General features: G+C 34.2%; 1 protein-coding gene across 3 annotated transcripts in view; it reads left to right on the top strand.

The window, feature by feature from the left end:
* LOC102808631 (uncharacterized) overlaps positions 1-14,312 on the top strand; it is a 53,838-nt gene that overhangs the window by 16,184 nt on the left and 23,342 nt on the right. For all 3 annotated transcript variants that reach the window (XM_085490729.1, XM_085490727.1, XM_085490730.1), the window contains exon 4: positions 10,037-10,183. In XM_085490729.1, coding sequence (XP_085346855.1) covers positions 10,037-10,183 — 147 coding nt within the window. The remainder of the gene's footprint in view (positions 1-10,036; positions 10,184-14,312) is intronic.

The following is a 14,312-nucleotide window of genomic DNA, read 5'->3' as shown; positions in this document are numbered from 1 at the left end:
TTTGTTTGTGACCACTGTATCATGAATATTCGTGATGTCATTACCTTTCATGGTTACCACTACGTTATGAATATTCATAAAGTCCTTTAGCATTTGTTTGTGCCCACTGTATCATAATTATTCATGTCATTACCTTTTATAGTTACCACTGCATCATGACTATTCATAAAGTCCTTTAGCATTTGTTTGTGACCACTGTATCATGAATATTCGTGATGTCATTACCTTTTTTGGTTACCACTACATCATGAATATTCATAAAGTCCTTTATCATTTGTTTGTGACCATTGTATCATGAATATTCATGATGTCATTACCTTTTATGGTTACCACTGCATCATGAACATTCATTCATAAGGTCCTTTATCATTTGTTTGTGACCACTGAATCATGAATATTCGTGATGTCATTACCTTTTATAGTTACCACTACATCATGAATATTCATAAGGTTCTTTATCATTTGTTTGTGCCCACTGTATCATAATTATTCGTGATGTCATTACCTTTTATGGTTTAAGGTTACCACTGCATCATGACTATTCATAAAGTCCTTTAGCATTTGTTTGTGCCCACTGTATCATAATTATTCATGATGTCATTACCTTTTATGGTTGCCACTGCATCATAAATATTCATAAAGTCCTTTATCATTTGTTTGTGCTCACTGTATCATGAATATTCATGATGTCATTACTTTTTGACTCCCATGTGCGAAGCACAAAATGGGAGTCTTTGCAGTTAGTGTGTCTGTATGTGTGTATGTGTGTATGTGTGTATGTGTGTATGTGTGTATGTGTGTATGTGTGTCCGACTGTTCCACTGCTATCTCAAGAACCATACATCGGTTTTTGATGAAACTTGGTGCATAGATGCTCTGGGCCAATGCGCAGATTTGATTAGGTTTTGGTAAAAATCCATGCTCGTTAATTACCTAATTTGCATGATAATTAGCTAATTTTTAGCTGTTCTATGACTGTTCCACTGATATCTAAAGAACCACTCATTGGATTTTGATGAAACTTGGTGCATAGATGCTCTGAACATATGCGCAGATTTGATTAGGTTTTGGTAAAAATCCATGCTCGTTAATTACCTAATTTGCATGATAATTAGCTAATTTTTAGCTGTTCTATGACTGTTCCACTGATATCTAAAGAACCACTCATTGGATTTTGATGAAACTTGGTACATGGATGCTCTGAACATATGCGCAGATTTGATTAATTTTTGGTAAAAATTCGTGCATATTAATTACCTAATTTGCATGATAATTAGCTATTTTTTAGTGGTTCCATGACTGTTCCACTGATATCTAAACAACCACTCATTGGATTTTGATGAAACTTGGTACATAGATGCTCTGAACTAATGCTAGGTTTTGATTAGTTTTTGGTAATAATCCGTGGATACTAATTACCTAATTTGCATAATGATTAGTCAATTTTCGGTTTTTTCACTGATATCTCAAGTACTAATCATCACATTTCAATGAAACTTGGTACATAGATGTCATACGACACTGCACAGTCCTGATAGTTTTTATGGTAATATCAGTACATATTAATTACCTAATTTGCATAATTAATTAATTTTCAGCATTTGATATAAGTAGTTAGCATTACATTTCAATGAAACTTGGTACTTACATACTCAAGGACTATGCAGAGATTGATTGTTTTCGATAAATATTTGTGCATATTAATCACCTAATTTGCATAATTAGTTAATTTTCAGCTTTTCCACGGGTATCTCAAGTACTAATCATCGCATTTCAATGAAACTTGGTACATAGATCCTTTAGGACTATGCAGAGACCTGATTAGTTTTTAGGGTAAATAATTGTGCATATTAATTACCTAATTTGCATAATTAATTTTCAGCTTTTCTACTGATATCTAAAGTACTAATCATCACATTTCAATGAATCTAGAATTATGCAGACCCAATTAGTTTCCGGTAAATATTTGTGCATATTAATCACCTAATTTGCATAATTAACCAACTTTCACACTGATATCTCAGGTACTATACATCACATATCAATGAATGTACATGGATGCTGTAGGACAATAGACAGACCTGAATAATTGTGGGTTAAAATCTGTACATATTAATTACCTAATTTGCATAATTAACCAATTTTAAGCTTTCACACTGATATCTAAAGTACCGTAAAAACTCCGAAATTTCGACCGGTTTTAAATAATTGGTGTTAGAAATGTGACGTGTTTTTAGAGTCAAAATTAAGGTGCATTTTCGGACGGTCGAATTTTTCAGAATAGAAATCAGCAAATGAAAAATTGGGATGATAGACAGTGTGCTTCATTAGTTTTTAAAAAATGCAATGTCCGTCAATTGACGTAAACTTCCTCATGTTTCACGGTAAAAGCAAAGATCGTGGCCGAGTTGTAACTCAAAATCTAAACAAAGTCATCAATCAGTATTATGACAAGCAAAACAAAACATCAAGACGCGGAGAAGAGGTCAGCACAAAACTAATAGGTCAAAAGACAAAGCTGTCTCGCACTACCTAGGAAAACTTGCGAATGTTCGAAGTACAGGTACCCATTGGACAAAAGATACATGGAAGTTTAGCAAACGATCTCCCCGACCCAGTGCAATGTATCCGGTTAGAATCAAAGCTCACGTGTCCCTTATTTGAGGGACCAAATTCTGCCGTAAATTCGCCCCTGGATTAAAAAATAAAATGGGATTTAAGAAAATAAAATGGGACTTTTAAGGTGTATTTTGGCGTCATTTTTCGGACATTTCAATCAATCCTGCCGGCTAAAATAGAGTCTAAGTTTTACCGTAGTCATTGACGTCTGTCTATTCAAGAGTACACGTGTATGATTTTTATCGTGACTAGCGTGAGCGGGTAAGCTTCCTTTCGAGAATGAGCTGTTATCACTGTGAACAATGTTAAATTATTCTTCAGATGACCAGTTTATTTTTTAAAAACAACTAATTTTTTTATTTAAAAAAAATCATGCCGTTTTCGCATCAAAATCCAAGCCAAATTATCGAACTACAACATCAATATCTTCCGCATTGCGTTCAATAACATTAACATATTTAAATAAGCTATGGTAATTTGAACACGTTGGCATCATCCAGCTTTTTGATTGGTTAATTAGCGATTTGACCTATTTGACCTAAGAGAACATGGCGGATATCCTACAGCATCAAACGTTTATACGAGACCGGAATCATTCGCTTACGATGAAACTAAGTTGACTTTTATTTGTATTTCATAACCATTCAACAAATTTATTTTGTGTACATTATTATAATCACTACTGAGTACAGTAATAATCAACAATTCAGAAACGCAGCATGCCGAGATTTTTGTGTTCGTTTTTATTTGAAACTTCGTTTATTTAGAATATATTTTCGTTACCAATAAAATAAAAATCTCTCAGTCAATCAGAAACCCGGATTCATGCCTTCGAGGAAGGTCCCGTTTGAACGCTCACATCGGGTTTTTTTTCGTTTGAGGGAAAACTAAAACTGGTCGCAATTTTCGAATAAGAATGAGTCGGCAATTTTTAGTGGAGTCGAAAATTTGGAGGCAAATAAAACACCGAAACCCGGCAAATAAATAGACGATCGAATTTTTAGAGGGGTCGAAATTTTGGAGTTTTCACGGTGCTAATTATTCCATTTCAATGAAACTTAGTACAAAGATGCTCTAGGACAATGTACAAACCTAATTAGTTTGGGGTAAAAATCTGTTTATATTAATTCCCTAATAAGCATAATAATTCATAATTTTTTGGTTCTAATCACATTTCAATTAAACTTGGAGACATAGATTTTCTGTTACATTGCGCAGACCTCATTAGTTTTACACTCAAATCTGGTCATATTAATTTTCTGATTTGCATAATTAGTTTTCAGCTAAGTAATTTCGAATTATATTTAATGTATCTCCAATACTCTCAGCACATGGGAGTTCTTTCTAAGCTTTCTTTGATTATGGTTATCACTGCATCATGAATATTCATAAAGTCCTTTAGCATTTGTTTGTGCCCACTGTATCATAATTATTCGTGATGTCATTACCTTTTATGGTTACCACACTACATCGTGAATATTCATAAAGTCCTTTAGCATTTGTTTGTGCCCACTGTATCATGAATATTCGTGATGTCGTTACCTTTCATGGTTACCACTACATTATGAATATTCATAAGGTTCTTTATCATTTGTTTGTGACCACTGTAGCATGAATATTCGTGATGTCATTACCTTTTATGGTTACCACTCTACATCATGAATATTCATAAGGTTCTTTATCATTTGTTTGTGACCACTGTATCATGAATATTCGTGATGTCATTACCTTTTATGGTTACCACTACATCATGAATATTCATAAAGTCCTTTAGCATTTGTTTGTGCCCACTGTATCATAATTATTCATGATATCATTACCTTTTATGGTTGCCACTGCATCATAAATATTCATAAAGTCCTTTATCATTTGTTTGTGCTCACTGTATCATGAATATTCATGATGTCATTACTTTTTATGGTCACCACTGCATCATGAATATTCATAAAGTCCTTTAGCATTTGTTTGTGCCCACTGTATCATAATTATTCGTGATGTCATTACCTTTTATGGTTACCACACTACATCATGAATATTCATAAAGTCCTTTAGCATTTGTTTGTGACCACTGTATCATGAATATTCGTGATGTCATTACCTTTCATGGTTACCACTACGTTATGAATATTCATAAAGTCCTTTAGCATTTGTTTGTGCCCACTGTATCATAATTATTCATGATGTCATTACCTTTTATGGTTACCACACTACATCATGAATATTCATAAAGTCCTTTAGCATTTGTTTGTGCCCACTGTATCATGAATATTCATGATGTCATTACCTTTTATAGTTACCACTACGTTATGAATATTCATAAAGTCCTTTAGCATTTGTTTGTGCCCACTGTATCATAAATATTCATGATGTCATTACCTTTTATGGTTACCACACTACATCATGAATATTCATAAAGTCCTTTAGCATTTGTTTGTGCCCACTGTATCATGAATATTCATGATGTCATTACCTTTCATGGTTACCACTACGTTATGAATATTCATAAAGTCCTTTAGCATTTGTTTGTGCCCACTGTATCATAATTATTCATGATGTCATTACCTTTTATGGTTACCACACTACATCATGAATATTCATAAAGTCCTTTAACATTTGTTTGTGCCCATTGTATCATGAATATTCGTGATGTCATTACCTTTTATGGTTACCACTAGATCATGAATATTCATAAAGTCCTTTAGCATTTGTTTGTGACCACTGTATCATGAATATTCATGATGTCATTACCTTTTATAGTTACCACTACATCATGAATATTCATAAAGTCCTTTAGCATTTGTTTGTGCCCACTGTATCATAATTATTCATGATGTCATTACCTTTTATGGTTACCACACTACATCATGAATATTCATAAAGTCCTTTAGCATTTGTTTGTGACCACTGTATCATGAATATTCGTGATGTCATTACCTTTCATGGTTACCACTACGTTATGAATATTCATAAAGTCCTTTAGCATTTGTTTGTGCCCACTGTATCATAATTATTCATGTCGTTACCTTTTATAGTTACCACTGCATCATGACTATTTATAAAGTCCTTTAGCATTTGTTTGTGACCACTGTATCATGATCATTCGTGATGTCATTACCTTTCATGGTTACCTCTACATCATGAATATTTATAAAGTCCTTTAGCATTTGTTTGTGACCACTGTATCATGAATATTCATGATGTCATTACCTTTTATAGTTACCACTACATCATGAATATTCATAAAGTCCTTTAGCATTTGTTTGTGCCCATTGTATCATAATTATTCATGATGTCATTACCTTTTATGGTTACCACACTACATCATGAATATTCATAAAGTCCTTTAGCATTTGTTTGTGATCACTGTATCATGAATATTCGTGATGTCATTACCTTTCATGGTTACCACTACATTGTGAATATTCATAAAGGCCTTTAGCATTTGTTTGTGCCCACTGTATCATAATTATTCATGTCATTACCTTTTATAGTTACCACTGCATCATGACTATTCATAAAGTCCTTTAGCATTTGTTTGTGACCACTGTATCATGAATATTCATGTCATTACCTTTTATGGTTGCCACTGCATCATAAATATTCATAAAGTACTTTAGCATTTGTTTGTGCCCACTGTATCATAATTATTCATGATGTCATTACCTTTTATAGTTACCACTGCATCATGACTATTCATAAAGTCCTTTAGCATTTAATTGTGACCACTGTATCATGAATATTCATGTCATTACCTTTTATGGTTGCCACTGCATCATAAATATTCATAAAGTCCTTTAGCATTTGTTTGTGCCCACTGTATTATAATTATTCATGATGTCATTACCTTTTATGGTTACCACACTACATCATGAATATTCATAAGGTCCTTTAGCATTTGTTTGTGACCACTGTATCACGAGTATTCGTGATGTCATTACCTTTTATAGTTACCACTATGTTATGAATATTCATAAGGTCCTTTAGCATTTGTTTGTGCCCACTGTATCATGAATATTCGTGATGTCATTACCTTTTATAGTTACCACTACGTTATGAATATTCATAAAGTCCTTTATCATTTGTTTGTGCCCACTGTATCATGAATATTTGTGATGTCATTACTTTTTATGGTTACCACTACATCATGAATATTCATAAGGTTCTTTATCATTTGTTTGTGACTACTGTATCATGAATATTCGTGATGTCATTACCTTTTATAGTTACCACTACATCATGAATATTCATAAGGTCCTTTAGCATTTGTTTGTGACCACTGTATCATGAATATTCGTGATGTCATTACCTTTCATGGTTACCACTACGTTATGAATATTCATAAAGTCCTTTAGCATTTGTTTGTGACCACTGTATCATGATCATTTGTGATGTCATTACCTTTCATGGTTACCTCTACATCATGAATATTTATAAAGTCCTTTAGCATTTGTTTGTGACCACTGTATCATGAATATTCATGATGTCATTACCTTTTATAGTTACCACTACATCATGAATATTCATAAAGTCCTTTAGCATTTGTTTGTGCCCATTGTATCATAATTATTCATGATGTCATTACCTTTTATGGTTACCACACTACATCATGAATATTCATAAAGTCCTTTAGCATTTGTTTGTGATCACTGTATCATGAATATTCGTGATGTCATTACCTTTCATGGTTACCACTACATTGTGAATATTCATAAAGGCCTTTAGCATTTGTTTGTGCCCACTGTATCATAATTATTCATGTCATTACCTTTTATAGTTACCACTGCATCATGACTATTCATAAAGTCCTTTAGCATTTGTTTGTGACCACTGTATCATGAATATTCATGTCATTACCTTTTATGGTTGCCACTGCATCATAAATATTCATAAAGTCCTTTAGCATTTGTTTGTGCCCACTGTATCATAATTATTCATGATGTCATTACCTTTTATAGTTACCACTGCATCATGACTATTCATAAAGTCCTTTAGCATTTGTTTGTGACCACTGTATCATGAATATTCATGTCATTACCTTTTATGGTTGCCACTGCATCATAAATATTCATAAAGTCCTTTAGCATTTGTTTGTGCCCACTGTATTATAATTATTCATGATGTCATTACCTTTTATGGTTACCACACTACATCATGAATATTCATAAGGTCCTTTAGCATTTGTTTGTGACCACTGTATCACGAGTATTCGTGATGTCATTACCTTTTATAGTTACCACTATGTTATGAATATTCATAAGGTCCTTTAGCATTTGTTTGTGCCCACTGTATCATGAATATTCGTGATGTCATTACCTTTTATAGTTACCACTACGTTATGAATATTCATAAAGTCCTTTATCATTTGTTTGTGCCCACTGTATCATGAATATTCGTGATGTCATTACTTTTTATGGTTACCACTACATCATGAATATTCATAAGGTTCTTTATCATTTGTTTGTGACTACTGTATCATGAATATTCGTGATGTCATTACCTTTTATAGTTACCACTACATCATGAATATTCATGAGGTCCTTTAGCATTTGTTTGTGCTCACTGTATCATAATTATTCATGATGTCATTACCTTTTATAGTTACCACTACATCATGAATATTCATGAGGTTCTTTATCATTTGTTTGTGACCACTGTATCATAATTATTCGTGATGTCATTACCTTTCATGGTTACCACTACGTTATGAATATTCATAAAGTCCTTTAGCATTTGTTTGTGCCCACTGTATCATAATTATTCATGTCATTACCTTTTATAGTTACCACTGCATCATGACTATTCATAAAGTCCTTTAGCATTTGTTTGTGACCACTGTATCATGAATATTCGTGATGTCATTACCTTTTATGGTTACCACTACATCATGAATATTCATAAGGTCCTTTAGCATTTGTTTGTGACCACTGTATCATGAATATTCGTGATGTCATTACCTTTTATAGTTACCACTATATCATGAATATTCATAAGGTCCTTTAGCATTTGTTTGTGACCACTGTATCATGAATATTCGTGGTGTCATTACCTTTCATGGTTACCACTACGTTATGAATATTCATAAAGTCTTTTAGCATTTGTTTGTGCCCACTGTATCATAATTATTCATGTCATTACCTTTTATAGTTACCACTACATCATGACTATTCATAAAGTCCTTTAGCATTTGTTTGTGACCACTGTATCATGAATATTCGTGATGTCATTACCTTTTATGGTTACCACTACATCATGAATATTCATAAGGTCCTTTAGCATTTGTTTGTGACCACTGTATCATGAATATTCGTGATGTCATTACCTTTCATGGTTACCACTACGTTATGAATATTCATAAAGTCCTTTAGCATTTGTTTGTGCCCACTGTATCATAATTATTCATGTCATTACCTTTTATAGTTACCACTGCATCATGACTATTCATAAAGTCCTTTAGCATTTGTTTGTGACCACTGTATCATGAATATTCATAATGTCATTACCTTTTATGGTTGCCACTGCATCATAAATATTCATAAAGTCCTTTAGCATTTGTTTGTGCCCACTGTATCATAATTATTCATGATGTCATTACCTTTTATAGTTACCACTGCATCATGACTATTCATAAAGTCCTTTAGCATTTGTTTGTGCTCACTGTATCATAATTATTCATGTCATTACCTTTTATAGTTACCACTGCATCATGACTATTCATAAAGTCCTTTAGCATTTGTTTGTGACCACTGTATCATAATTATTCATGATGTCATTACCTTTTATGGTTGCCACTGCATCATAAATATTCATAAAGTCCTTTAGCATTTGTTTGTGACCACTGTATCATAATTATTCATGATGTCATTACCTTTTATGGTTGCCACTGCATCATACATATTCATAAAGTCCTTTAGCATTTGTTTGTGCCCACTGTATCATAATTATTCATGATGTCATTACCTTTTATAGTTACCACTGCATCATGACTATTCATAAAGTCCTTTAGCATTTGTTTGTGACCACTTTATCATGAATATTCATGATGTCATTACCTTTTATGGTTGCCACTGCATCATAAATATTCATAAAGTCCTTTAGCATTTGTTTGTGCCCACTGTATCATAATTATTCATGATGTCATTACCTTTTATAGTTACCACTGCATCATGACTGTTCATAATGTCCTTTAGCATTTGTTTGTGCTCACTGTATCATAATTATTCATGATGTCATTACCTTTTATGGTTGCCACTGCATCATGAATATTCATATCATGGATGCATATGGCAGTCTCTACCACCACCACCATGTTAGTGACATAACTACCTAAATTACCACCATCCATATTAAACATCAAACCCCCACATCCAGATTTGATGAAAATGTATGTTTCAGTGTGAACTTATCTTATTTATTTTAGGAGATATTCATGGCACATGCCTTGAAACGTATATCCTATTCCACCTGTGATCCTGCTAATAGACAGTTCGCATTTCTAGCTCGTAATCCTAGTGGTCCGCTAGGAGTCCAGTATTGCCACTGTTTTCTAACAAGAAGAAAAGAAGAGGTAGGCTATATCACCTTCTATACAGAGCCCCAATCACCAATTCAGAAAAGTATATAGAAATGTAGAATATTGTCCTCAATTTCACTTTCTGTTTTCCAATGAAAAATTCAGCATTTGTATTGAATTATAGTGCTCCCAGTTTCCCTATATAAAAATAAAAATAGAAATGTTGTTGAATGACGCCCTCTATTTCACAATTTGTTTGTCAGAAAAAACCACATTGTAGTGTTATGTAGCGCCCTCTATCTCATCATTTGTGACTATACTTAAGAAATAATGTAATAGTAGCTCCACAGTTATTAATTTGTATAAAAAAACATTGCATGCAACAGCTGCTTGACCTTAATCAACTAATCACCCTTGATATATGAAAGTTCCTATTTTTATGTCATACATATCTGTATAAAGTTCATTTAGTGCAGATTATGTGTAATATGTTCAGCTGTTCGAAAAAGAATATCATGATGTGTGTTGATAATACAGTCTGTATACGTCCCATAGATCACCTAATCTATCCTTCCCCTCACATTGTCTAATATGTTGTATCTGATGAAGAGCTGTTTAATATTGACAGCACTATCTTGACCTGCTTCGTCTGAGAACACAGACACCTGTCATATCGGTCACAGTTCACATAAGTTGCCTATTTTCAGGACATATTCAAATAATCTGTTTTGTGCACGGCAAGGTAAATATTCCAGCCCTACAACCGGGACCACTGATAAAAATCCTGGACCAGTGTTTTGTTTTGTTCATTCACCTGATGGTCAGACACAGTTATTTTAAACCATGCATGTCAAAAAAAGTTTACCTCCATGTTTCAACCAGTATTTTATTTTGTGCTTTCACCAAATGGTCTGAACTACTTTAATACAGTTACTTCAAATGTGAAGGTTAAATAAGATACCTCCAATTTCAACAGAATTCACCCTGTTGCCTGTTTATTAGATCATCACCCAGAGACCCTTATCCTTCTTAGCAGCTTCAAGGCATTAAATCATCAACCAAACTTTTTGAACTCAATTGACGTACTGTTAAATATTTTATTTTGGATTCAGTGAAAATAAAATCCAATGAATATACCTTTTTTCCTAGTTTTTACATTTTACTTGTCAAAAATAAGTGAAAATAAATTCCATACTAAACACCCAAAAAGTCTTTCAGCGAAAATTAATTCCAGCTAAAATAAAGTATTTTACAGTATTTGTGCTCTTGTTGCTATAACTCAAAAACAGAGGCTTGTAAAAGTATAATTTTTAGACAATTTCAATTTGAATAGACGGTGTAATTTGTAACATGAAGATAGATAACTGGTCACTGGTTGCATAGTGGTTGTTGCATCCGACTCATAATCGGTAGACCCAAGTGCAAATCCTACATTAGGCTGAACACCTAAAGGGTCGACCCCTACCCTGGGTGAGTGTGCCACAGACTCAATGGGAAGGCCAATTCATTCACTATTGAATGCGACTTGGGGGAACCTTGGTTAAGGTCTGCAGGTGCTTGTATTCGACCGAGCCTGATTGACGCCAGGATAGCGCACTAAATTGCCATTTGATAGAGAGATGGCCACACAGCCTTGTCATGCAGTCTCAAATATGAATATGGCTTCTGTGGTAAAAATGCACTATGTGTCAGCACTTGCAAAAAATAAGTCAGGTAGGACAACAGTGACATTCATTTTCCAGAACTGTCATATTGCACAAAAAACATTTTAAAAAAAAATCTGAAGATAGTTAAAAATTAATACATTGAAACATTTTGATTCTACTCTATAAGACACGTTGTTAGTCCCCGTTCGGACGAAGTTCGAAAACAGGACTTATAATTCGGTCTCCGTTCTTGCGTCCGTCCAGAGTCATATCTCAGAATCCCTTGGGCCGATTCCGTTCATTCTTTGCATGTGCCTAGTACTTTATGTGGGACATATGCACATGCAATGGTTTAGTGATTTGATTCAAAATGGCCGACTGGCAGCCATCTTGTTTTTTGAAAATGTTGTATTTTGGACATGCTTTGTCAGTTTTCATTCAAACTTGGTACATAGATTATACATATTAGGATACATGTCCATGACGATTTATTTCACAATTGGATCAAAGATGGCCGACTGGCAGCCATCTTGTTTTTTGAAAATGTTGTATTTTGGACATGCTTTGTCAGTTTTCATTCAAATTTAGTACATAGATCATACATGTTAGGATACATGTCCCCGACTGTCCATGAGTTCCTGAGTCTGTCCGTCCGTCCATGTGTCCGTCCGTCCGTGTGTCCGTCCGTCAGTCTGTCGAGAGTCATATTTCAGAATCCTGTGGACCGATTCCGTTCATTCTTTGCATGTGCCTAGTACCTTATGTGGTACATATGCACATGTAGTGGTTTAGCGATTCGATTCAAAATGGCCGACTGGCAGCCATCTTGTTTTTTGAAAATGTTGTATTTTGGACATGCTTTGTCAGTTTTCATTCAAACTTGGTACATAGATTATACATATTAGGATACATGTCCATGACGATTTATTTCACAATTGGATCAAAGATGGCCGACTGGCAGCCATCTTGTTTTTTGAAAATGTTGTATTTTGGACATGCTTTGTCAGTTTTCATTCAAATTTAGTACATAGATCATACATGTTAGGATACATGTCCCCGACTGTCCATGAGTTCCTGAGTCTGTCCGTCCGTCCATGTGTCCGTCCGTCCGTGTGTCCGTCCGTCAGTCTGTCGAGAGTCATATTTCAGAATCCTGTGGACCGATTCCGTTCATTCTTTGCATGTGCCTAGTACCTTATGTGGTACATATGCACATGTAGTGGTTTAGCGATTCGATTCAAAATGGCCGACTGGCAGCCATCTTGTTTTTTGAAAATGTTGTATTTTGGACATGCTTTGTCAGTTGTCATTCAAACTTGGTACATAGATTATACATGTTAGGATACATGTCCATGACGATTTATTTTGCAATTGGATCAAAGATGGTTGACTAGTAGGCATCTTGTTGTTGTTTTTTTATGCGGTATCTTGGACGTGCTCTGTCAGTTTTTATTCAAATTTGGCACATACATGTACTTTATACATGTTAGGATGCATGTCCATGACAATTTGTTTCAAAATCTGGTCAAGGATGGCCGATTGATAGCCATCTGACCTTTTGGCCTTACTACTTCCACAATTTATGTACCATTTTCATTCGTATTTGGCACATACATCATACATATCAGTGTGTTTCATAATCAGATCAAAGATGGCCGAATAACGGCTGTTTTTTTGTGTGGCCATATTACTACTACACGGAACACATGTTTTGATGTAAATAAACAATCTGTTGTGTACACCACTTGGAACTCAAGTTTCAAGGACACGCTCGCGACAACCCCCTCTGCTTTAATATGACATGCTTTGTCAGTTGTCATTCAAACTTGGTACATAGATTATACATGTTAGGATACATGTCCATGACGATTTATTTTGCAATTGGATCAAAGATGGTTGACTAGTAGGCATCTTGTTGTTGTTTTTTTATGCGGTATCTTGGACGTGCTCTGTCAGTTTTTATTCAAATTTGGCACATACATGTACTTTATACATGTTAGGATGCATGTCCATGACAATTTGTTTCAAAATCTGGTCAAGGATGGCCGATTGATAGCCATCTGACCTTTTGGCCTTACTACTTCCACAATTTATGTACCATTTTCATTCGTATTTGGCACATACATCATACATATCAGTGTGTTTCATAATCAGATCAAAGATGGCCGAATAACGGCTGTTTTTTTGTGTGGCCATATTACTACTACACGGAACACATGTTTTGATGTAAATAAACAATCTGTTGTGTACACCACTTGGAACTCAAGTTTCAAGGACACGCTCGCGACAACCCCCTCTGCTTTAATATGACGAGCTCAAAGAGAACTTTCAAAAATTTAACGGGGACTGTGTCATTTTCAATGACTTGTTGTGACTTTTAATGCAAATTAAATCATCAGTCTTTAGTCCATCAACACTGACCATGACTAATTCTTTAAAATAAAGTTTTTGCTCATGTGCAACTATGTATTATTATAAGAATTGTGAATGTAAATGACCTACAAATTGTAAGAAAATTATAAGAAACATGAATTTCT

Source organism: Saccoglossus kowalevskii, chromosome 15, assembly GCF_978046115.1.
Source record: "Saccoglossus kowalevskii chromosome 15, keSacKowa6.1, whole genome shotgun sequence".
NCBI classification, from domain to species: domain Eukaryota; kingdom Metazoa; phylum Hemichordata; class Enteropneusta; family Harrimaniidae; genus Saccoglossus; species Saccoglossus kowalevskii.
Note: the sequence above shows the minus strand (reverse complement) of the source record. Positions and strands in the feature narration are given on the sequence as shown.